This window comes from Phalacrocorax carbo, chromosome 20 (genome assembly GCF_963921805.1).
Source record: "Phalacrocorax carbo chromosome 20, bPhaCar2.1, whole genome shotgun sequence".
Classification (NCBI taxonomy): Eukaryota; Metazoa; Chordata; class Aves; order Suliformes; family Phalacrocoracidae; genus Phalacrocorax; species Phalacrocorax carbo.
In genome coordinates, this window is record NC_087532.1 from 3,373,150 (window position 1) to 3,394,909 (window position 21,760).

At 46.7% G+C, this 21,760-nt stretch overlaps 2 protein-coding genes across 4 annotated transcripts; one reads left to right on the plus strand and one right to left on the minus strand.

Moving 5' to 3' along the window:
- Positions 1-4,624: 4,624 nt before the first annotated feature.
- CPTP (ceramide-1-phosphate transfer protein) lies at positions 4,625-7,185 on the minus strand. Of its 2 annotated transcripts, none has more exons than XM_064470594.1 (2): positions 7,018-7,185; positions 4,625-6,938 (listed from the first exon to the last, which is right to left on the minus strand). In XM_064470594.1, exons 1-2 carry the CDS (start codon positions 7,137-7,139, stop codon positions 6,416-6,418), a joined length of 645 nt encoding a protein of 214 aa, XP_064326664.1. In that variant the 5' UTR covers positions 7,140-7,185; the 3' UTR covers positions 4,625-6,415. The 2 variants fall into 2 exon arrangements, with proteins under 2 accessions (XP_064326664.1, XP_064326665.1); XM_064470595.1 differs by having other exon boundaries at positions 7,084-7,165.
- On the plus strand, positions 6,926-20,935 carry INTS11 (integrator complex subunit 11). 2 transcript variants are annotated; one of them, XM_064470593.1, is made up of 18 exons: positions 6,926-7,043; positions 7,656-7,828; positions 8,884-8,981; positions 10,047-10,120; positions 10,336-10,564; positions 10,681-10,779; positions 10,878-10,912; positions 11,607-11,745; positions 13,399-13,463; positions 14,107-14,296; positions 14,952-15,035; positions 15,587-15,676; positions 16,245-16,407; positions 17,216-17,323; positions 17,936-17,997; positions 18,900-19,042; positions 19,771-19,900; positions 20,759-20,935. In XM_064470593.1, the coding sequence occupies exons 2-18, from the start codon at positions 7,801-7,803 to the stop codon at positions 20,822-20,824; spliced, it is 1,803 nt and encodes a 600-aa protein (XP_064326663.1). In that variant the 5' UTR covers positions 6,926-7,043; positions 7,656-7,800; the 3' UTR covers positions 20,825-20,935. The 2 variants fall into 2 exon arrangements, with proteins under 2 accessions (XP_064326663.1, XP_064326662.1); XM_064470592.1 differs by lacking the exon at positions 6,926-7,043 and adding an exon at positions 7,188-7,260.
- The last annotated feature ends 825 nt before the right edge of the window (positions 20,936-21,760 follow it).

Sequence of the window (21,760 nt, forward strand, 5' to 3'; positions counted from 1 at the left end):
CGTAGCAGGACGTGTTGGGAACGGTTCTGAACAGCAAGGGACTCTGCAGACAGGGAAATGGATCTTCCTTCTGAAAATGAAAATACTTTTATCAAGGGCAGAAAAAGGGACAGGTGCCTCACAGAGAACCCCAAAGTTGGCTTGCACTTTCCATCACAGGAGGCAAATGAATTCTCATGGAAAGACTAAGCCTGGCCTCCAAGAAGGGCTGCTGGGAAAGCCCCCGCCAGCCCCCGCCTGGTCAGCGCAGCAGTTGTCCACGGTGTTGCATCATTTGCAGGCAGCCAGGCCTGGGGGGGTGGGAACACCACAGTCCTGGAGAAAACCAGATCTTCCCTACTTGTCCTCTGCAGCTCCCGCTTACATCCATGATGCTTCCTCTCCTCCCCTGCCCTGCAGTTAGAGTGGGATAGATAGCAGAGGTAGCTTCAGGCTCTCGCTGGGGTACTGCTGTAGCCCGCCAGCCGTCCTGCTGGTGACTGTTACCTGGCTGCAGTTTGAGCTCAGAACCAGACCGCATGTATTCAACAGAGAGGCAACCCTTTGGAGCAGGGTTTAAAAGCCGTGCAACCCATTCCGTCTGCCATTGGTCTGATCGGTAGAAGCGACGAAAACAAAGTCCAGGTCAATTGGAAGAACAAACTACCTCAAGCGCAAATGCCCAAGTCACTGAGTAGCAAGTAAAGACAGCCCTAGGGATGCTTCTGTAACAGCTTACAGAACTGAATGGAGGTTTGTCTTCAGCAGCAAAGCTCCTCAGTCCACGGCACATCTGGTTGCTTTAAAGGTGGTGAGATAGTTGCCAACATTTAACTTAAAATGAGGTTTTGCTGTTGGCAGCAATGGGAGATGAGTTCAAACCGTTCGCCCTAGTGATTCTAGAAGTAGCGCTTTTCTAAGTAGCTGCTAATACATAGCGTGTGGGGGTGAGCCGCTGTCTGCAGCGGTGCTACCTCTGTCAGCTGGTAGTCGCCTGTCGGCCACCAGTAGCCCAGCTGGGGGCAATTGCCAGTCCCCTCAGCGTTAACATGGTTCAGCTGGCGGCCGATTCAGTTCAGTCTCCTTCATGTGGGAGGTGGAACATGGGGTAGAGGTACGAGCTGAGCCTGAGCTTAAGGCAGGACCTTGGAGGGTTTTGTAGGTTTGGGGGAAGTATTCCAGCAATGTATGTGTGATGGCCTAGAGGGACTGTGGGTGTGCTTTGCTGTCACACACGGCCCTGCCAGACACCAGCAGTAACAGCTGTACCGCGGAAAGTACCTGCTATGGATTATAATTGGGAATCTCCTCCCCGGCTTTTAGCAGCCTTTAGGCCCTAAGTGATTCGTGACACTTTCAAAAAGAGAGACGTCCAGTGTTGGGTGGAAGGGCCAATTCCATAGCTAGGAAATGTGAAGGCAGGGATCAGTAATGGAAATAAAGGGTGTTTTCCTTTTGTCTTTGTTCAGTTTGATGCTAGTAATTCATGTATGCAGAAGTCCTGCCTAGCAGGTGTGCCCGTGGCTACGGGGCAGTGAGCGGAGTCTGATACAAGCAGGTGGACGGGCAATTAGAGGTGATTTTTGTGTACACAAAAACAGGCTTGTGAGATTCTTGATATACAATATTCCCGAGCGGCAAAGAGCTTGCAGGATTTACAGAGGGTTAGACCCATACCTTCCATCGAACCTCCACACTCAGTACTTTAGAGGATCATTTATCCAGTAACCTATGTGTAAACCTTCGTATTCATAATATAAACTAGATATTAACTGGTTATAGTTAGCAAGCACCTCTTGTGAGGGAGTTAGTCTGTGTTTTCCTTGTACAAGTATTTCTTTGTCATGCCTTCTGAAACTATCGCTATTACCTGTTCCTGTAAATCGGATGCTTAGTGGGGCAAACCACTAGCAGTCTGAGGGCTGCTGCATAACCAAAGCTCAAGCACAGCAGCAAGTCAGGGACCATTATTTGTCTATTTTGGGGAAAACGTTTCAAAGACTTCTCAAAGCAAAATGTGGGAGAGGGAACAGGGGCAGGGGTGCGAGTCTCAACCGTTCCTGGGAAGTCTCTTTAAATAGAACTCAGAGAGATGAAAATAACGGGGAAGAATTTGTTCAGCGGAACTCATTCAATGTGTAACTCTGTGCTTAGTGGGCAATAGTCAAATACAAAGCACTACCCCATGAGCGTGCTGGGTTGCAAACCACTGGCCTCATCCTGGTTTCCTTTACCCGGTGAGTAGCCTTTGCTCAAGCAGAGGGACTTGCTGAAATTGTCACAGCTGTGGAAATCTGACTTTCTGTATGGTGGGTGGTGAACTCAGGTGCCCAACTCTCATGTGGCTGCGTGTCTCTTGCATTAACTCCAACCAGCCAAACCCCAACCAACCGCCCCAACCAACCCAGAAACAACATCTTTAATGGAATGTGTTTGTAGAAACTGTCCCTGTTCACAGTTTTCACTAACAACTGGATTTGCGACTTCTCTGACGCTGGGAGCAGACCTTAATCAGCGCAGGTTGCTCATCTAGAAGCATCGCCGAGGAGAACACGCTGTTAGGAGCGGAATCAATCAAGCTGAAGCGCGCCGCATGGAGAGTGGGGCCAGTTACCATAGTGTGACCATTGCCTGTGTGGAGGCCGAGGAGGGAAAAATTCACTTGCTCGCCAGCGCTGCTTCATGCTGTCACCTGAGGTTCTCCCTGGCTGTCTCTGATCCAAGCATTCACTGCATGTTCCCTACATAGAAGCGGCCTGCGCTGAAGGAATGGCACATAATTCATTTTGAAATGAACTTCAGAATAAAATGCCAAGATGCCCGAACTAAAGGGTAGCAGAAAGAGAGGTACGCAGCTGTCATTCTTTTTTTCTTTTAAATTCGAGGTCACCTCATCGTGGAGATAACCGCATCTTCCTCAGTGCATTGCAAGGACTTGTCTGGAGGAGGCCATTCCCAGGTGACAAGGTTGGTGAGCTGTTACTCAGTTATATGCTAATTTTAGGAAGCTGTTACTGCCTAATCTAGATTTTTCTCGTGCTGAGCTACGATGTTACCTTCAGTTTAAAAACTTAGGTTTAGGTACAGGTCCCAGAGCCGAGTAATTTAGGTTGCGTCATGGTTTGTATTTTTTTCTGTCAGGTTTGAATTTTAGAAGGTAGCTCTGAATTGGGAAGTTCAATTTACTGCATTTTATTGGCTTATTATATATTTACACTGTATCATAAAAACTGCTTATACTGCCAGAGTGATATACGACTTTTGCCACCAGGCTAGAACATTCTCCATGTATGAAGAGAAGCAGATACGCTGCAGAAAGCCAAGTGTAGGGGTGCTTCAGGCAAGCAACAGTTATAGAAATCTACAACTAAGTTATAGAGATATGTTTATACTGGCATCCTTTTAAGGATACCTTCCCCTTAATGGAATATTTCAGTCTTAGCTTTAACTATAAAACTTCTTTTAAAAAGTTTGAAATAGAAATTCAGCTGCACAGAGGGGAAAAAAAAAAGCTATTTGAACAGTGTAGAAGTCACACATAGGCAATTATTTACTCCCATCCCTGCTTTCATGTGAAATCAGGTGTGCTCACTGTGGCCAGGAGACAAGTTCATGTGGTGGACTTTTGTGGGAAATCTTCAAACTCCCTCTAGCGAATCTCTGTGTTGCTGCAGCTTTCAAGTACGACAGTCACTGTAGGCGAAGGTTTTACTCCTCTGAATTTGGCCCCATTAGTGTGAGCCGCCAGACTGAACTCGCCCAAAGCCAAGTACAGAACCTTGGTTTTACCCAGTGGTAACTAACTGGGCTGTTAAAAAGGTTCCCGTCATTTGGATTCAGAGCAGGGCACCAGGAAAACAAAATTACCGTTAGGCTATACCTTGTCCAAACGAGAGCATGCAGACTGATGGAAAGCTGTATTTTACTCAAAGCATGCTTTGCACAAAATGACTGGTTATAAACTTCCAACAGAGGATTTTTCCCTACTGAGAAAGTTTGATTCTTTAATGACAAAAATCAAGCTCATTTTCAACATTAATGTTGATCTCGTAAGAGGAATAGTTGAGAATTAATGTGACAAGGGAGAAAAAGTGATTTCCCCATGTGGGAAATTGCTGCATTAAACTCTCAAGAGATCTAAAACATGTTTTCACTTGACATAGTTTAAGGCATTTAATATGCTACACAGATGAAATACCAGCTCCATCTGTACTGGAAAGCAAGGGAGGTCCAGCCAGGTCTATTCTGTAGTTTGTAACGTGGAACTGCTCCATTTTAATAGATGGATTTATTCTAGGGAACTATGTAGTCATATTGAGGTGGTCTTAGCAGCAAGGGGATGGTATTTGTGTTTTCACAGCACAGCAACCAAACCTCCATTTAGGATGTTCAAGGAAATTCCATTTTCTGTCTTCTGCCAAAAGACATTGTTGACAGATGTGAGTAATCAGAGTAGGAGCTCAGTACACAGCGTCTAACTTCATTGGGGTTACTCCTGTCAGCTGGTTTCACATCTGATCGCTAGGAAAGTGAAACAGATTCTGCTAGTGAAGGACAGGCTATGAATAGGGAACATGGGAAGTCATGTTCCTTCCAACACCACAGAGCTGGAAAGCATTTCTGTAAAGGATACTCTTCAGAAGCATGTTATTCACATAATTTATTGTCCCGTTAGACTAATGCCCGTGAGGTAATAGTGATTTCCTGAATCACGCAGTGTTACATTAGGCCAAAATGCCTCTTATCTGAGATACAATCAAAACATCTTACAGCCTGGGGGAATCTCCCTCCTCCTCCAAATATTCACATCATCCGGAACTCACAAGTAGTGCTTCTTCAGCTTTCAAAAAGCTAAGTAAACTCAATTTTACTTCGATGTGTATTACATACAGTGATTAGCAATACAAGCCATAAGCCTCACAAAGTAGTGACGTACAGTACAAGTTTGGATTTCTCCCCAGACAGTCAGAGAAGTAATTTTTGTAGGCATTTGACACAGTCATTAACAAAAATAATCATGAGAACACAATTGAGAAGCATGGCTGGAAAACAGATAAGGTACTGTCTGCGGCCTTATCTGGATATATGGTATTGTGCAGTATATACTAAAAACTGTTCCACATCCCAAGACGCATAAAGTGTAGATTAATGGGCAGGAGAGTGTTCAGGAACATGGGTGTATAATTCGCTTTGTAGTTTAAGATAACATAGTCCTCTAATTGTAATTTGGCATGACTTAGAAACATGCCAGCAAGGGTCACTTATACAACACCCACAAATGTGCTACGGTTAGATAGGAATCAGAAACCCTGAACGATGGACGAATCCCCTGGTGTGCACAAGAGATAAGAGGTGAAAAGGAAAAACATATTATGAGGCCAGCTGCAAAACCAGGCAGAACTGGCTTTGCAGGTTAAGTCTACATAAGGTGAAAAGGGCAAGGGGAGGAAGACTCAGAGCCTTCATCACCACGACCACCAGAGACCACCCGAAGATTCCGCGCAGGCAAAGAATAAAGGGCGAGGAAAATGTAAATTAATTCCGGGAAGCCATTACCGTAATGATGTAATCAGTAGCAGAAACGGTATAAGAGGATGAATATTGAAAACAAGGGGTGTATGTGCGTTTGGAGGAGTGATCCCCCACGCACCCAGCGCCAAAATAAACATACCTGCTTTATTACTCTTTGAGTTGTAGGGTTTGTTCTGCAGCTCAGGAAGCTACACAGAAAAAAGATCCTGCATAATGGATCCACACACAAAGGAAGATCAATCTCTTACAGTAATGGCATATACCACCGTTCCCTTCTTTCGTTCTAGGGGACACAGAATTAGCAGCAATCAAATGAGTCTGTGACTACAGGAAAAGTGCTTCCTTTCAGACACACATTACTCAGGATTATATTTTCAAGGCTCAAGAATAAGCGATCTCTTCAGGGGAACAGCCTGTAAACAAAAGTGAAAGTGTGCTCGCATGTAATGTAGATTCATTCAGACACCACATCTGAAAGTTGTGCTGTCACAGGAGGTCCTAACTATTGGTGTAAACACACAGCAGCTGTTTAAGCTGCAGAGTTTAGCTTAAAAAATAAACCAAACCACCCCTCTCCCAGCCTAGCTGGAGAGTTGAGGCTGAATCCAGGAGGAGAAAAGAAATCCGTTAAGCATGCTGATAGTATTTTTTTTCTTACCGTAAAGCCGAGGCTCTACAGGCACACATACGGATATACATATACATTAAAAAATTGCTGCAGTTTTTTCTCTTACAAAGTGAGGCACCTGAGTAGCTTTGCCAACTAGCTCCATACTGGAAAAGGAGAGGGAGAATGACCATGGACAGAGAACCAGATGCTAGTGCGTCTGTGAAAACACGTGGTTTTCACTTGGTTCATCCGACTTCTGTCAGAACGAGCCGTGGCTCTTCAACATCCCTCCCATCAAGGAAGGTCGAGCAGCTCATGCTGGGCAAAGAGCTCCTGGGTGATGCCATAGACGTCGCAGATATAGGGTAAGGCCTCACCCAGCATAGCGACCGCTTCCTCGGGCGTGCCCACGTTCATGATTTCAAGGAAGGTGTTTCGGGGCGGCAGCACGCAGAAGGCCGCCGTGCAAGTCTTACGAACAAGCCAGGAGTGGTAGGCAGCCAGGGAAGCGTTGTAGGAGTCCGTGCAGATGACAGATGTCCGGGAATCCTCCCGGCCCGTTCGCAGACCCTCCAGGAAGAGCTGCAGCCAGCGCAGGGCCCTGTGGAGGCGCAGGACAGTGCGGCAACCGGAGTCGGGGCGCCCCGTCCGCTTCTGCCCGTCCACCAGCCCGTTGGCCAGCTCGTACTCCACCATGGACTGCAGCGACACGTACTTCTCCCGTTGCTCGCCGCGACAGTAGCTCTCCATGATCTGTACTTTGGCCACCACGTCCTTGGAGACGAAGGAGAAGATGGCGCCCAGGCTGTGGAGAAACCTGCGCGCGGGGAAGAGACGCTCGCGTTAGCGGTTGGCGGCCGGGCCCGGGCCCCGGGGCGGCCGCCGAGGGGACTCACCGGATGAGCCCCCGCCAGCCGCGCAGGTAGGGGCCGAGCAGCACCTCCCGCCGCTCCGTCACGCACGTCTGGAAGGCGGCGAGAACCTCCCGCAGGCTGAAGGCGCCCTGCGCGCCCGCCATCGCCCCGCGCTGTGCCGCGGCGCCGCTGCCAGGCGTCACCCGCGGCTTCCGCCAATCAGCGGGGCGGGTCTTGGAGGGTGGGTTGGGCGAGGCGACATGGCGGAGGCGGCTCGGCGCGGCGGTGAGGGCCGGCGGGTCGGGTCGGGTCGGGTCGGGGCGGGGGTTGGTCATCTCCCGTACCGGGACCCCTCTTTGCGGGGGTGCCGGGTGCGTGTGCCCCGCTGCGGGGCCTCGCCGCTGGGCCGGCCCTGTCAGCGCCTCGCGCAGGTTTTCCGTGAGGAGAACCTCCGGCCAGCGCTGGGGAGCGGGGCTGGGGGAAATGGGAAATATGTGGGGCTTGTGGGAGGCAGGAGTAAATAAACAAACCCCGCCGGGGGGAGCGGGAGCCCTCTCCTCGCCCTGCCTTCCCCCCCTGCTGTGGTGGCGGTGGTCATCGACGCCAGGCGGGCCTGCGTTTCCAGGAGTTGTTACTCCCTCGCCTGTTGATCTGTGTTTTTCTGACCGTCTTCCCTCTAGGAAGAAGCTGTGCCTCTGAGTATTCTACCTGATTCTGAAACATAATTGAAATGGTGGCTGTAAAAACAGCTAAATCTCTTTTTGTGGCCATCAGACTGTTTCTGAAATAATTGACCACGTAGCCTGAGATTTAGAGTTTGTCAAAATGCCTGAAATAAAAGTCACTCCCTTGGGTAAGTCCAACCTGAAATGGAAACGCTGAAAAACTTTGGAATTTAGAATTCAGAGTAATATGTGTTAGAGGTGCCGGAGGCCTTTGCACGCCACAAAAACTGCTCGTAGTGGTGTATTGCAGTACGTGTTACAGCTGTGCGGCATCCTCGCTTGGTTCTTGTCAGTATGTTATTGTCCTCCTTTTGTCTTTCAAGCAAGTAAGACTCGAACACTCTGACAACTCTGTTTTCACTACTGGATTCTTTAATACATCCTGGTAAAGGCATTATTAGATTATTACAGTATTAGATTTTGTGGAGTATTAGTTCACTTAACAGTGCTAAAAATCCACAGGAAGCAAATTTTTCTGTTTATTATTTTCTTTTTTGGATGTTTGGTGGTTGTTGGTTTTTTTGTGTTGCTTTTTTTGTTTGTTTTCTATGGCTGCACAGGGATGCATTTTTGTACTGAGTAGGCAGAGGATGTGCCGAGCAGAACTGCTTCGTCCTGATGGATAATTTTCTGGCTTGGAATGGACTTAAGTAGACCTTAACGAAGGTCCATGCTTCTGCTGAGAGGCAGAGTTCCTGGGGAGGTGCAGAGCCCGGGGAGCTTTGAGTCCGTGCTAATCCTTTCCAAATAAGAGATTATTTTGCTGTCACTTTATGAAGCTGCGATGGCACAGCAGCGGGCAGAGAACAAACATGCCCCACATCCGAACTGCTTATGCAAAGGTTGGGCTAGATGATCCCTGAGGTCCCTTCCAACCTGCGATTCTGTGGTGGGTTTGGACGCAGTGCTGTATTTACTGCAGTTCTGCAGCTGGAAGTCACTCTCAGAAGCTCAGGGAATGGGGTGAGTTAGTTCATGTTTGCCTGCCCTCTAACAGATCTGCTTGCTTGGAAGAAAGGATGTGGCCTTTTCCTGCATCAGAAAAGGGGCTAGGAAGTTTGTACCGACTTTTAAATGTTTTAATTTATTAAATTAATAAAATGAAATTTATAATTTTCTGTTTTGAAGTGATTGTAAGTATTCCCAGAGATGTCTTACTTCTCTTTCTTTTGCTTGCCTCCAGGAGCTGGCCAGGATGTGGGGCGCAGCTGTATCCTTGTGTCTATTGCCGGGAAGAATGTAATGCTTGACTGTGGGATGCACATGGGCTACAACGATGATGTGAGTATGGTGCAGAAGCCTCGATGTTGCATTGGGATGCTTTCAGGGTGCATCTGCCTGGTGTTTCCCAGCAGTGCTCCTGGGTCATTGTTCTGCTCTGTTCCCTTTTTATTTGAATTTATTTCCCTTTTATTTGAACGTTGCCTGACTCGTCAGAACGTTGTCTGACACGTGGGTGCTGTTAGCTAGGGTGTGCGTTACTGGGCATGCGGATCAGTTGCTGCCGGAGCTGGATTACGGCAGAGAACGAACTGCTATAGCCCCTTCCAAATCCAGTCTTCCTGTGCAAGAGGTGCACCCCCTCAGGTACTCTGGTGTATGAAGTGCCACCATCCAGCCATCCTTTCCCTGGGTTCTGGGCTCCACAATAACATTAAGCAGGCTGTGAATGCTCCGTTCCTGGTGATTTTGGTCTTTCTCTATTTCACAAGGGTAGGTACCTTCTATGCTTTAAGGCATTAATCCCATCATTAGCTAGAGTCCTTGACATGGTGCTGGGTTTTGGGCAGTTAAGTACTTGTGGGATCCACGTGACGCATCTCTGATACTTTAGAGAGAGCTAGGAAACAGTCCTGATGTTTGATCGCTAGTAGGAAAGGAATAATGGCAAAAACATTCTGTAAGATAGCAAGAGTTCAAGTGTGACACAGAGCAAATGGGCCGTTACAGAAAAGATTTTGAGGCTTTCTGCCTTAATGCCCGTGGGTAAGCTAAAACACGTCCGTCACCTGTTTTACTTTGAGATAAACTTGGCAGTAGTTTATTTATTTGCAGCGTCAGTTTCCCTTTTGTCCTCTGGCAGCCCGCCCGTCCTTTCTGTCTTTGGCTCTTTCCGCACGTACATGCGGATGGTGTTGCCTGCAGCTCTTACCCTCTTGCTGACGCTAGCGTGGCCTGCCGCCTTATTGCAGTTTTGCCTCGGGGGGGGGCGGTTACAGCACCTCGAGGGGTTGAGGGGGGTTCCAGTGTTTCTGGTCATTCACGTCATTGTTTTGTTGGATTAGTAAAGTCGTATTAACCGGCTTTTCTTTTGTAATGGGTAGCCTGTTTCTTTGTGTTTTACAGAGACGCTTTCCTGACTTTTCTTATATCACTCAGAATGGAAGGCTGACTGACTTCCTAGACTGCGTGATCATCAGGTGAGGAAGCCTCCTTCCTCGTCAGAGCTCAGATGGGAAGCGGGAAAGCTTTGTACGCTGACCCAGGCGACCCAAACGTGGTCTAAGTCCATCGGTCATATTTTGGCTAGTTCCTCTATGTCACACAGTGCTTTAAAAATCTGAAACAAGATCTGAGAACCAGGCAAGCTGAATTCCTGTGCAGTGTCTCCTTTACCCTTTGTGTCTTTTTGCAGCCACTTTCACTTGGACCATTGTGGAGCTTTACCGTATTTCAGTGAAATGGTCGGTTACGATGGGCCCATTTACATGACGCATCCTACCAAGGCCATCTGTCCCATCCTCCTGGAAGACTACAGGAAAATAACTGTAGATAAGAAAGGGGAAACTAACTTCTTCACTTCCCAAATGATTAAAGACTGTATGAAGAAAGTGGTTGCTGTGCATCTGCACCAGACAGTTCAGGTGAGCGATAATTTCTGCGTCCTCTTGGGTCAGACCAGCCGGGTTGTTGCAGAAGGCAGAGCAATGTTACTTTTTTAAAAAGAAACTACTAGTGCTGTTTTTGCCTGTCCGAGCAGGTGGATGAGGAGCTGGAGATCAAGGCGTACTATGCAGGCCATGTGCTAGGAGCAGCCATGTTCCAGATTAAGGCTGGATGTGAGTCAGTTGTGTACACGGTAAGTACGTATGACAGTATTCATAGATACCTACCTCTCCTTGTAACGGCCTGTCCCATCACACCGAGAATATAAATGGATTTCTTTTCTTCCATTAGGGTGATTATAACATGACACCAGACAGACATTTAGGGTAAGTAGAAGTCTGAGTTCCTATGAACTGTATATGTTTCTGCCAGGAAGATTTGAGCACAGCCTTTATTAATACCGGGGACTTCTCAGCCCTGATTCTTTGTTAGGAGGCTGTAACACTTAACGGTGTCTTTGCTGGAAAGATAAATACAATTTTGAATTATGACAATGAACAGATTTACATTGATTCTTCCAGACAGACCCTAATACAGTCTTCTTCTGTATACTCACATTAATCTATTTTTATGGCTATGTAATAATTGGACTTAGATGTTTGAAATGTTTTATTGTCATGGTATCTGCTAAATGTATTTACTTTCTAAGAGTGTGCCACTCACAAACTTTAATGTTCATTTTATTTTTACTGGCATATATAAGGTATTTATAATATTCATGCTATTTAGAATAATATTTTCATGCATTTAAACCAAGTAATAGACTGGAGAAGAACTGCTTCTGAAAATCTGTAGTCTCTGTTCTGAGCTGGATTCATTTAAAGAAAGCATGGCCTGCAAAGAGAGGAGTCCTGATGCTGCTGCAGAACTCCTATGTGACTTTGGGCAAGCTGATGCACATCTGTGGGCCTGTTTTCCTATCTGCAAACATCCTCCACCCATCTGTGAGACCTGCAGATCAGAAATGCCAGATACCATCTCTTATTTTGACTGGGTTTTTAAAATTTCCTTTCGTTTTAGTGCTGCCTGGATTGATAAGTGTCGCCCAGATTTATTAATAAGTGAATCCACCTATGCCACAACTATCAGAGATTCCAAACGCTGCAGAGAAAGAGACTTCTTGAAGAAAGTTCATGAGACTGTAGAAAGAGGAGGGAAGGTATGGCGTTTTGATAATCGGAGTGATGCGGGTTTTACTCTGCAAAGCTCTTGTTGGCTCCGTAGTGCTGTGTAACGTGGGCATCTCTGTACGATCGCTACCTGAAACCGAAGCCATATTTATATTCTTCCATCTGTACTTTAAAAGACAGAATATTAAACACCTAAATTATGCCAAGAAGAGAACCAAACTATGAGTTAATGAGACAGTAAGGGAAATGCTATGCTTACAGTCTGCAAATATGGAGGATAAAGGCAAAATTGATTTGATTTGCATCTTGTATACTGAAGCATGCTCTTAGTCCTGTAAATTAAGAAACTGAGACTGACTCTTCAATTACTGCTTCTAAACTAAACGATTTCCAGCGTAGCCGGGTCTGTCTGTTCAGCATCCTGCTTTGTGCTCTTCGGCGCTGCGCTGTTACTGTAAAACCCCTCCAAGAGCGCAGAAAACATGTGCTTATCGTACAGGAAACGATGCTCCAGTACCTTGTTTGTGGCTTTCACTTGCCTGGCTGTTTTGCTTGGGTAAACCTGTTCCAGCCCAGTGTGATTGGACGTGGACAACTTCAGCTAGCCACAAAGCATGAGGAACACCTGGTGATAGCAACGTAACACGGCCATTAGTTGTATCCGTCCATTATTGTTCTAGAATTTCAGTCAGTGTTTCCTGTTTCTTAGAGCTTAGCCCCTAGCTTTGCTACTGTAGGACTTTTTCTTTGAGATTCTCTTTTTCATTGACGCCACATTTAGAGCACGCCTAGGAGAACACATTAGAAAAAGACCCCTCAGAAAATGGAACTAGAAGTGGAAATTTGCATCACAGGAAAGTGTTACTGATTTCACTGTAGCTCAGGATCTGGTTCTAGGTTCCCAGGACTTAGTTCATTTAACTTGATTAAATGGAAAGTTAGTCTGGCTGCTGATTGTACACGTAGAACTTGAATTGCATTTTGGTTAAAAGTTACAGTGGTTTGTCACTTGTGACCTCAAGCCCTGTATTTGATTTACTGTTCTTGTCTTAGTAGAGGCACAAGGTAGGCTTGCTTGTGGAAAAGAGGGCGAGTCTCTTGGTAATGGATGTGGTTTGCTAAACAGTTCCATTAAGAAGCAGACTGTGGCTTTCCTGTTGAATCTGGGAAACAAATGAGTAGTGGTAAACTCTTTGCTGCCAAGTGAGAGCACCTAACTGAAGAAAACACTGGAAATCCAAACAGCTGTATGTTCTTTCCTCCAGTGTTGCCTTAATTTGGGACGGGAGGAAGGTCATAATTGCCCCAGCACAGACAAGGCGATCAAGGACAGAAGCACTCATCGTAGTGTCCATTTCCATAAATAGTACCAGAATTGTTGCTCTCAGCAACTGGTTTTCATATTACCTGAGGGAGAACAGACCAGTACATCCACGAGCAGCGCGCCCTGCCGGAGGCTCTCCTCAGGACGCAGGCTGAGCTCAGCCGAGCGGATAGGTGCTTGTCAGGTGCGGTGCCTGTCGTTCCAGAACCGCAGAACACAGTCCTGGGGAAAGACAGGTCAGCAAAAGAATATCAGGAAGCAAGAGGGAACCGAGGGGCTTGTTCAGAAATGATAATGCTGCAGGGCCATTTACGTGCCGTGTGGGTTTCACCGACTGTGGATCCTACCTCAATTGCAGGTTCTTATCCCGGTGTTTGCCCTTGGACGTGCCCAGGAACTTTGCATTTTATTGGAAACTTTCTGGTGAGTGCCGTCTCTTCTGTGCAGCTGCCCCCGCCTTTTTGGCCTCCTTGTGTTGTCCCGGCAGGTTTCTGTGACTCTTTCATGTCTGTTTAGTACAACTATTCTCGTTAGCATTCCTCTGCATGTCAGCCCACGCTAGCGGTAGCGGAATTCCTTCTTTCCGTGTATTTCCCAGCGTTCCTGACTCTAAGCAGTGAACGAACCATTTTCTTACCCAGAGTCTTTCTCCACTTGGGATCAACTGTCCTTTAAAAAATTTGATTATGTTTTTGCCACATTGTAAAATTGTTTCCATGGGAGGGGGGAGGAGGGATGGACAAGTATTAAACATACATATAAGCGTTGTGTGGAAATGTTTCTGATAATACCAAATGCTACTGCTTTTAATTATTTGCCATAGCAGAATGATTAATATTTGTAATGGAAGGAAATCGTAGTGGGGGAGGAGAACTGGACTAAAGCCTGCTTTGTAGTAAGTTAAGGCACAGTGATGTAGCATTGCCATAATACTGATTTATAGCCCGTTGAGGGTTGGGTATGCACAAAAAGTCTTCGGAGACTGCGCACGTTTATAGACTTTCAGCATGGAGAGCCAGGATCCTAATTTGGCCCTCCCAGGTATCTGGAACGCTTCTTTCTACAGGGAGAGAATGAACTTGAAGGCTCCAATATACTTCTCCACGGGACTGACGGAGAAGGCCAATCATTATTACAAGCTCTTCATCACCTGGACTAATCAGAAAATTCGGAAAACATTTGTGCAGAGGAACATGTTTGAATTCAAACACATCAAAGCATTTGATCGGGCCTTTGCAGACAATCCGGGGCCTATGGTAAGTGGGCATTAACGAGGTAAGAGAGCAGGCATGTAGTGTTGGGGCTGGTTTTATGCCACCCTCTTCCTGGCTGAGGCAAGCAGGCAGCCCGCAAAAGCTAAGCGTCCTCTACCCCGTCAGTATCAGCATCCCATCTAAACCCTTTGTGGCCAGGCCATCTGAATGTTTTTCATCTGTTTAACTGCTAAAGATCTTTATGGCCAGAAAAAACTAAAAAAGTTGATTGTGTGTTCATATAATCTACACCTCTGGGCCTGGTTCAAAGCATAACTTTTACAGTATATTCTTTTGCCTTAAGTCAGGAGACAGATCCTTTACAACACAATCTTATTCCTGGTTTTATTTCTGACTGGCTTATTAGGCAGTAGCTGAAAGAGGAATCTGTCGAGCACGATAGTACCGTTATAGAACTGTTCGAAGTTTTTACCTGATGCTATGGATGCTCACAAAAATCGCCTAAAACAGTAGTTCAACTTATGTGAAAATTGGACATGGTGGGAAAAACAACATAGCAAAAATCCCCATTAGACCTTTGATGTGCTGTAGTGTGTATTAGTGGATGCTCTCCGCAGTTTTAGGATATTTATATCATACAAGTAACGGAAAGAAACATGTTTTCCTTGGTGATTCTTGGCCCATTTTTGACTTCCAGGTTGTGTTTGCAACCCCTGGTATGCTTCATGCAGGACAGTCCCTTCAGATCTTCAGGAAATGGGCAGGGAACGAAAAGAATATGGTAAGAACTTCTCTTTCCTCAAGTGATGTTTTGTGTTCACATGATAGTGATGCCGAGACAGTCATAAGGACAAAGGTTGCAGGAAAGCTTTTCCTGAGCACCCTGGGTTAAAAGACTCGAGTCCTCTAGTGAACCAACCCAGGGCAGAGCTCTTTCAAGCTCTAAATTTTGCTTTGTGTGACTGGGCAAGCAGAGGCGGCACATGTCTCAGACAGGAGGTCGTGGGAGATTTTATTTTCAAAAGTGCTTTCACTAATTTGCAGCTGCTTCAAGGACATTGTAACTAGCATTAATTCTTATTTAGTGGTGTGCAGAGCTCAGCAGTTTGCTTTCTAATTTCATTTTCGTGTGTGTTCTGGAGTTGGGCGCTCACCACCCAAGCTGCAGAACACAGCAAGCAGCTTTCCAGTGAAGGATGGTAGTATGTAAGATGAGAACAACACAAACTTAGATCAGCGTGATGCATTTGTGGCTCTTTTTATATTAACAGCAGCCACGCTGCGCACAGTCTGTGTGCAGAGTTTGTAGATTATTTTTTTTTTCCTTCTCAGGTCATCATGCCAGGCTACTGTGTGCAGGGAACTGTGGGCCATAAGATTCTGAGTGGCCAGCGCAAGCTGGAGATGGAAGGAAGACAAATAGTAAGTTTTATTTTCAAGGAGGAGGGTCGTCTGGGGGAAGTTCGTCAGACCTTTGTTAGACACCATGTACTTGTAATGGGAATGTGCCGCGTGCAATGTTGAAAATACCCACGTAACATTTTCTTTGGGGTTGGAATAGGGCTTTTTCCCCTTTGCAGTGGCAGCAGCGTGTCTTTTTCTGCCTTCAGACTTTGTCAGGGGCATAATGTTTAATAACGAGGCACATTAGTCAGGTAAAAATTATACATTTTTAGATAGTTGGTGTCGGTGTTTATGTCTCCATCTGTCCTTAAGTATTGATTTATTTTGGCAAATGTGTGACAAGTAGTGTGCTCTGAAATTGAGCAGTTTGATCCTGTAAGTTATTGAAAGCTTTTCTGTACAGCATCATATTCAGTCTCTGCTGATTATCAGCGCTCTCTCCAACCTCATTTTCCAGTTCAGGTGTTCTGCTTCCTCCTCAAACTAAACACAGAGGAGTCTGGGTCTGTTTGTGTGTGGCAGACAGGCTGGGGTGAGCCACAGCAGTGCCTCGGTCACTCAGCCTGTGCTTTCTGCTCCCCCACAGCTGGAAGTCAAGATGCAGGTGGAGTACATGTCCTTCAGCGCCCATGCGGATGCCAAGGGAATAATGCAGCTGATTCGCCAGGCTGAGCCACGAAATGTTCTCCTGGTCCACGGTGAAGCAAAGAAAATGGAGTTTCTGAAGCAGAAAATAGAACAGGAATTTCGTACGTAGTGTTGGTACTGAAGAGGGAATGGCGGTAGAACAAAGGCGTTAAAGTTAATCCGCTGGAGCTCAGCGCAGAGTTCGGCACACTGTCATTTCCAGGACCAGTCACCCCCAAGAAAACAGTATCCGTAACATGTTAACACGTTAAGCCCATTTAATTTTAATGCCCATTTCGACTTGCAGTAAAAGTGATTTTGATATGTTTGTATTGTTATAGTCCAGCACTTACTGAACTTATATTTCTTCAGATTGCGAAGGGAAGCTGAGGCAGGCAGGGTACGTCTGGAGCTGTAAGTTAGCAACTTGAGTGGCTAAAAGGGAATGAGCTCTGGGTAAAAAAACCCAAACAACTAAGCTGACTCTTAAATGATGAGTGGAGAAAGCACAGCATTCTCATGGGCTTGTTACTTACCATCTGCAGGTTTCTTTGCAGTAATTTGTTAGCGACACCAGAGCGCAGGCAGTTTTGGTGCAGCCTGCTTTCTTTTTACCCCTCACAAGGAGTTAGGGATAGCTGGGCTGGTAGGTGTTGCCGCGCTGGGGTTTCGATGCCTCTGGTAAGGTTGTCAGCCTTAGGTCTGGGCAGCAGTTCTACTTTTCAGCCTCTTTCAAATCCCTGGTAGTAAAGTTCAGCAGATGGCTATGAAACCTGACTTCCTGTCCTGAACAGCGGCAGTAGGCTTCCGCCAAAACCACAGCAGCACCTGCTGTAGGGATACGCGCCCGCTGCTTGTGGGTGAAATGACTGTGTGGGCTTGCAAGCGCCGCTGCAGCCGTCCTCCTGACATCGGGTCTTTACGTTGCAGATGTCAACTGTTACATGCCTGCAAATGGAGAGACCACAACAATATTCACCAACCCCAGCATTCCGGTGGACATATCCCTGGGACTCTTGAAGAGAGAAACAGCAATAGGTGACACATTTTTCAACCAAGCATTTACTCTTTTGGGCCCCGCCGCTGTGTTGTGTAGTACTTGTATTAGGTGGGAGCAGAGGCGCTGGGCCAGTTGTAGCAACGGTGCCTTACAGCAGTGCTTCCTGCAAAAGAACATGTTTTATGAGCGTTTAATGGTTGAGGGGGCTTCCTGTGAGATGAAGTGGCTACTGTGCCGCAGTCTTTGCACACATGCACGGACACAGACACCCCCCCCCTTGTTCGCTACTCATTGCCCAGTCGCTATGAAAGCAAAGGCCATGTAGGCTTTTAGTAGCTAGGTCTGAAAACTGGCATTACTTTTATAAACCACATTTAAGAAAAAGCTAAAATCTCTCAAATCAGGAAGCGATATGGGAAGAGGCAGTTGCTCTGTATGACAAAGCATGGCTTCTTTTGTGTCTGGAGCAGTGATAATGGTTTAGGCACCATGTGCCTTAACAGACAGGTGCACAGGGATGTAAAATCTTAGTCTCTGAACCTCAGCAGGGACTCAGAAATCCATCAAGTCCTAGAGCAGTCATCTTGCATGAAAAGTAACTGCATCATTGTTAACCATGTCGTCTTTCTCTTCCATTGGCTGTGGTTTAGGTCTCTTACCGGATGCCAAGAAGCCAAAGCTAATGCATGGCACATTAATTATGAAGGATAATGTAAGTAAAAAAGTTCTTGTGTTTGTCTTGTGTCCTCTGAGCGGGTTGTTACCTTTCCTAAGTGAGGGCTGGGTGAACAAGGGCCTGAAGTAAAAGTAAGCAGTCCTAGTTTGTCAGGAATAGCCCAGTAACAGCACACCGGGGAGGAGGAATCCGCAAGGTAGCTGCTTTAGCTCGTCGGTTGTCTTGACTGGTGGGCTTCACTAGTCCCACGGCCTCCGAATTAGTATTGTGCTAGTCATGAGCTGGGTGTTGTGGGGTAGAATTTCTACTGGTCGGTGTCAGGCATGCTCACGGATGGCGTCACAGGAAACGGATAAATGTGAAGAGCTGCTTCTCTTCTAAGTCTGGTTTTTGCCCCGGCCCCCTGCAGCTACAGCTGCAGCTACAGACATTCTGAGGAGGCTGTGGTTTTTCAGCCTGTGAATCCAAGGTGTTTCTGATTCACTGTGCTTGTGAAAATCAAAAGAATCAAGCAGCAGCACGTTGCCAGACCTCACTGACCAAGGACGGAAGGGTGCCAAGGGAGGAGTCCTTACTCGCTAACCTCATGTTTATATTTAACAAATCATTTCCCCTGTTAGAAGAGGTTAAACCAACTTCCATTCAGAGAGCAACACTAATCTTGGGAAATAAAGAATTGGTATGATTATTTAGGTGGACGTTTTACCACTGTTTCGCCTCGACCTTTGCTGTCCACCATACGCTCGTGCCGAGCAGCTACTGCTTGCAGGAGTAACTGAAATGTGCCGAGACATTTGAGATTGAAAAGGAACGATCTTACCGGCTGGAGCTTTGCAGTGATGAGCACCCACCTGTGTGCAGCTGGCCGCAGAGGAGGAACAACACATCAGAAAACGCAAGGAGCGAGGTTCTAATGGATTTGTGCTTTTTCTCTGCAGAGTTTCCGTCTGGTTTCTCCCGAGCAGGCGTTGAAGGAGCTGGGCCTTACGGAGCATCAGCTGCGTTTCACCTGCCGCGTTCACATTCAGGATCCGCGGAAAGAACACGAGACAGTGCTTCGTGTATATAACCATCTCAAGGGGTAATGCCTTTCTTAGCTGAGTTTGAGGTTTGGTGGGGTTTTTTTTGTTGTTTTTGTTTTTTAAATCCCCCTAGGGATGGACATGTGCTTGTCCTTCTTAAAGAGAGGTAGTACAACTGCCCCCTCCTTTCTGGCCTGCCAGGCCAGCCCTGCAGTTATTAAGAGAGAATTCTCTGCAGCTCGGAAGACACACCCCTGCCCGATTTTAGCCTAGATGGCTAAAGTCACCAGAGCAGCAGTTACTCTGCAGTAGCAGAGGCTGGCGGTCAGCCTACAAGCTCCTGGTCTTTGCCAAGCTAGAGCAGTGCACCCGAAACCTTTGTTCCTGGTGGTTCCTGCTGTCACTACTGCTTCTGGCTGAAGTTAGTACAGGTGGTTGGAGTGAGACCATCAAGCATAGGGTCAAGACACCTCTTAAAGCCGTTCAAAAGCTAGCAGCCGATGAACCTTAAACACTGCTTTCTTCCTTCCAGAGGAATAGGGAGCTAGAGCTAGCATGAACGCTGGAAAACAATTCTGTAGGAAATCTGACGTTAATCTAAGCACCAAAATAAGCAAGCGATGAATCAGCCCCGTCCTCCCTTGCTTGGGCAGTGGGTGCTGGCTCAGGGACACAGTGGGACGCAATAACATGCTGGCACTGGGAATTGGGAGAGACGGGGTGACCCACCCTTCAGCCTGTACGCGCATCCCATCCAAAACAAATCACACGTCTTCTCTCTTACCAGGGTCCTGAAAGATTATTCAGTGCAGCATCTCCCTGATGGGTCTATAACAGTGGAGTCCATTCTCATCCAAGCCACAGCACACTCGGAGGATCAGGGAACCAAAGTTCTGCTCGTATCCTGGACCTATCAGGTAGGGATACTTGAAGACACACTTTTCAAGCATGTCTGATCTTAACGCCTTCCAGTCCAAAACTGTCCTAGAGTGGGGTTGCTATTGTGAGGGTGAGCCGTCATCCCTCTGGGTTTGAAGCAGTTTGACTGGGGGAAGATGAGGCGAGTCGCTGCCGTTTTCTTTCCCATTTTAGGTTTTGTACAAATCATTTTACAGCTCTACTGGGTCAGTTCTCTCTGGGACCACTGAACTCAAGGCAACTGATCTGGAGTGATTACACTTAATACAATTACAGTTAATTAGTTCAGGCTTTGCTTTGAGGACATACAGTACCTACCTTCTAAGCTCTCTGCTGTATCGCTACTGCCGTACAGCATGTGGAGGTATTTCATGTTGCATTTCTCTAGGTGTAAAACTGGAAACAACAAGCAGAAAGCTAGCTAACACTAACTTGTGGTAAGATTAGGCATAGTCACCTGGGTTTTTTCAAAAGCATATTTTCTCTGGCTGTATTTTTAAATGCTTTCTTCATAGCAAGGAAATGCCTCTTGAGGGCAAAGCAAAAAAATAAAACCAGTGGCTCCTTATTCTTTGCTTTCAAGAAAAATGGTCTTTTTCCTCAGAAGGGACATCTCAGGGCCAGACACCTGCTTTGCCAAGTGGGAGTTTCAAACCATCAGTGTCAAAGAACGCCCAGAAATGCATTTGGGCTGAACTGCGTTGGTTCCCATTTTTGAGCACTGATGTCAGGAGATTTTGATGGGTCCAAGAATTATTTCTATGTCTGTTTCTAGGTACCAGAGTCAAATACATTGCCCCAAATGGGAAAGTCAAGTAGAAGATTGCTTTGATCCTGTTTCTCTCTAATCTCTCTAGGATGAAGAGCTGGGCAGCTATCTCACATCCCTTCTGAAGAAAGGACTGCCACAGAGCACACCGTGAGCAAAGAGCCGCAGGCACAGCGGGGTTTCAGCGATTTAGATTTTATTTTGTTTACATTGTTAATGGTTTTCTCTGGTTTTGTTTTAATAAAGGAATTACAGTGTTTCTCCAGTTACTGCAGTGCTAGTGTCTACCGTTCAGCAGTACTGCCATCTTCTCCCCGTGGAAACCTGCCCAGGGAGTCATTACAGCCTGTTTTTAGCGAGTCCTGAGGAACAAGCACTGAATTGCTTACGCGATAAGGTAAAAGAACTGAGCATTCTGCCCCTCCCAGGGCTCACGTCCCTTAAAACCGCCGCAGTGCTGTTCTGTACTGCAGTTTCTTTCCACACAGTATTTAGGCTTTCAGTTTGTCCCCAAAACCAGTAGAAGCAACAGCCCTGCACTGACCCCCCCCCGTCCTGCCCCGCTCTCACTCCTGGACTCTGCACGGGACAGAACCGCTCCCTGTGCCAGCTTTGGGAAACGGGGGCGCTCCCCGACTTGGCCATAAAGGGGGATCAGCCCTGCGTGACACGACTAGCGGTAGATAAACACAGGCCTGAGGGTCAAGACAAGGAGCATTCAGAGCTTCACAGTTAAAATGCAAAGTGTAACGGAGGCAAGAGCATAAAGCCCTAAACACGCTAGTTACCCAGCGGCGGGGCTGGTTTTCGATTAGCCATACTTCCCTCCGCGACAGCTGGCGAGCCTGCAAGAAAGCTGTGCTCCTGCATGAGGGCGCCAATAAAACTTGCCTTCCTCTGTCCAAGAACATAAAAAATGTGCTTAGTTGGAGAGACCAGTCTCGCCGCTGCTGGGAGGTTTGTGTGTAGCCTACAAAGGGACAAAAATAGCTGCACCTCTTGACAGGTAGACGATTCATTTGTCCTAATACGCCCTCAGAGGCTTGCCTCATCTCTGTTTTCACAAGTGCAAACCCTTGCACTTGTCTTA

Excerpts from the sequence above, each read along its gene's own strand:
- CPTP (XM_064470594.1), bottom strand. The coding sequence starts at position 7,139 with ATGGCGGGCGCGCAGGGCGCCTTCAGCCTGCGGGAGGTTCTCGCCGCC. Across the intron at positions 6,939-7,017 it reads GGCTGGCGGGGGCTCATCCG|GTTTCTCCACAGCCTGGGCG; the intron begins GTGAGTCCCCTC and ends CCCCGCGCGCAG.
- INTS11 (XM_064470593.1), top strand. The coding sequence starts at position 7,801 with ATGCCTGAAATAAAAGTCACTCCCTTGG. Across the intron at positions 14,297-14,951 it reads CAGACAATCCGGGGCCTATG|GTTGTGTTTGCAACCCCTGG; the intron begins GTAAGTGGGCAT and ends TTTGACTTCCAG. Across the intron at positions 16,408-17,215 it reads GAAAATAGAACAGGAATTTC|ATGTCAACTGTTACATGCCT; the intron begins GTACGTAGTGTT and ends TTTACGTTGCAG.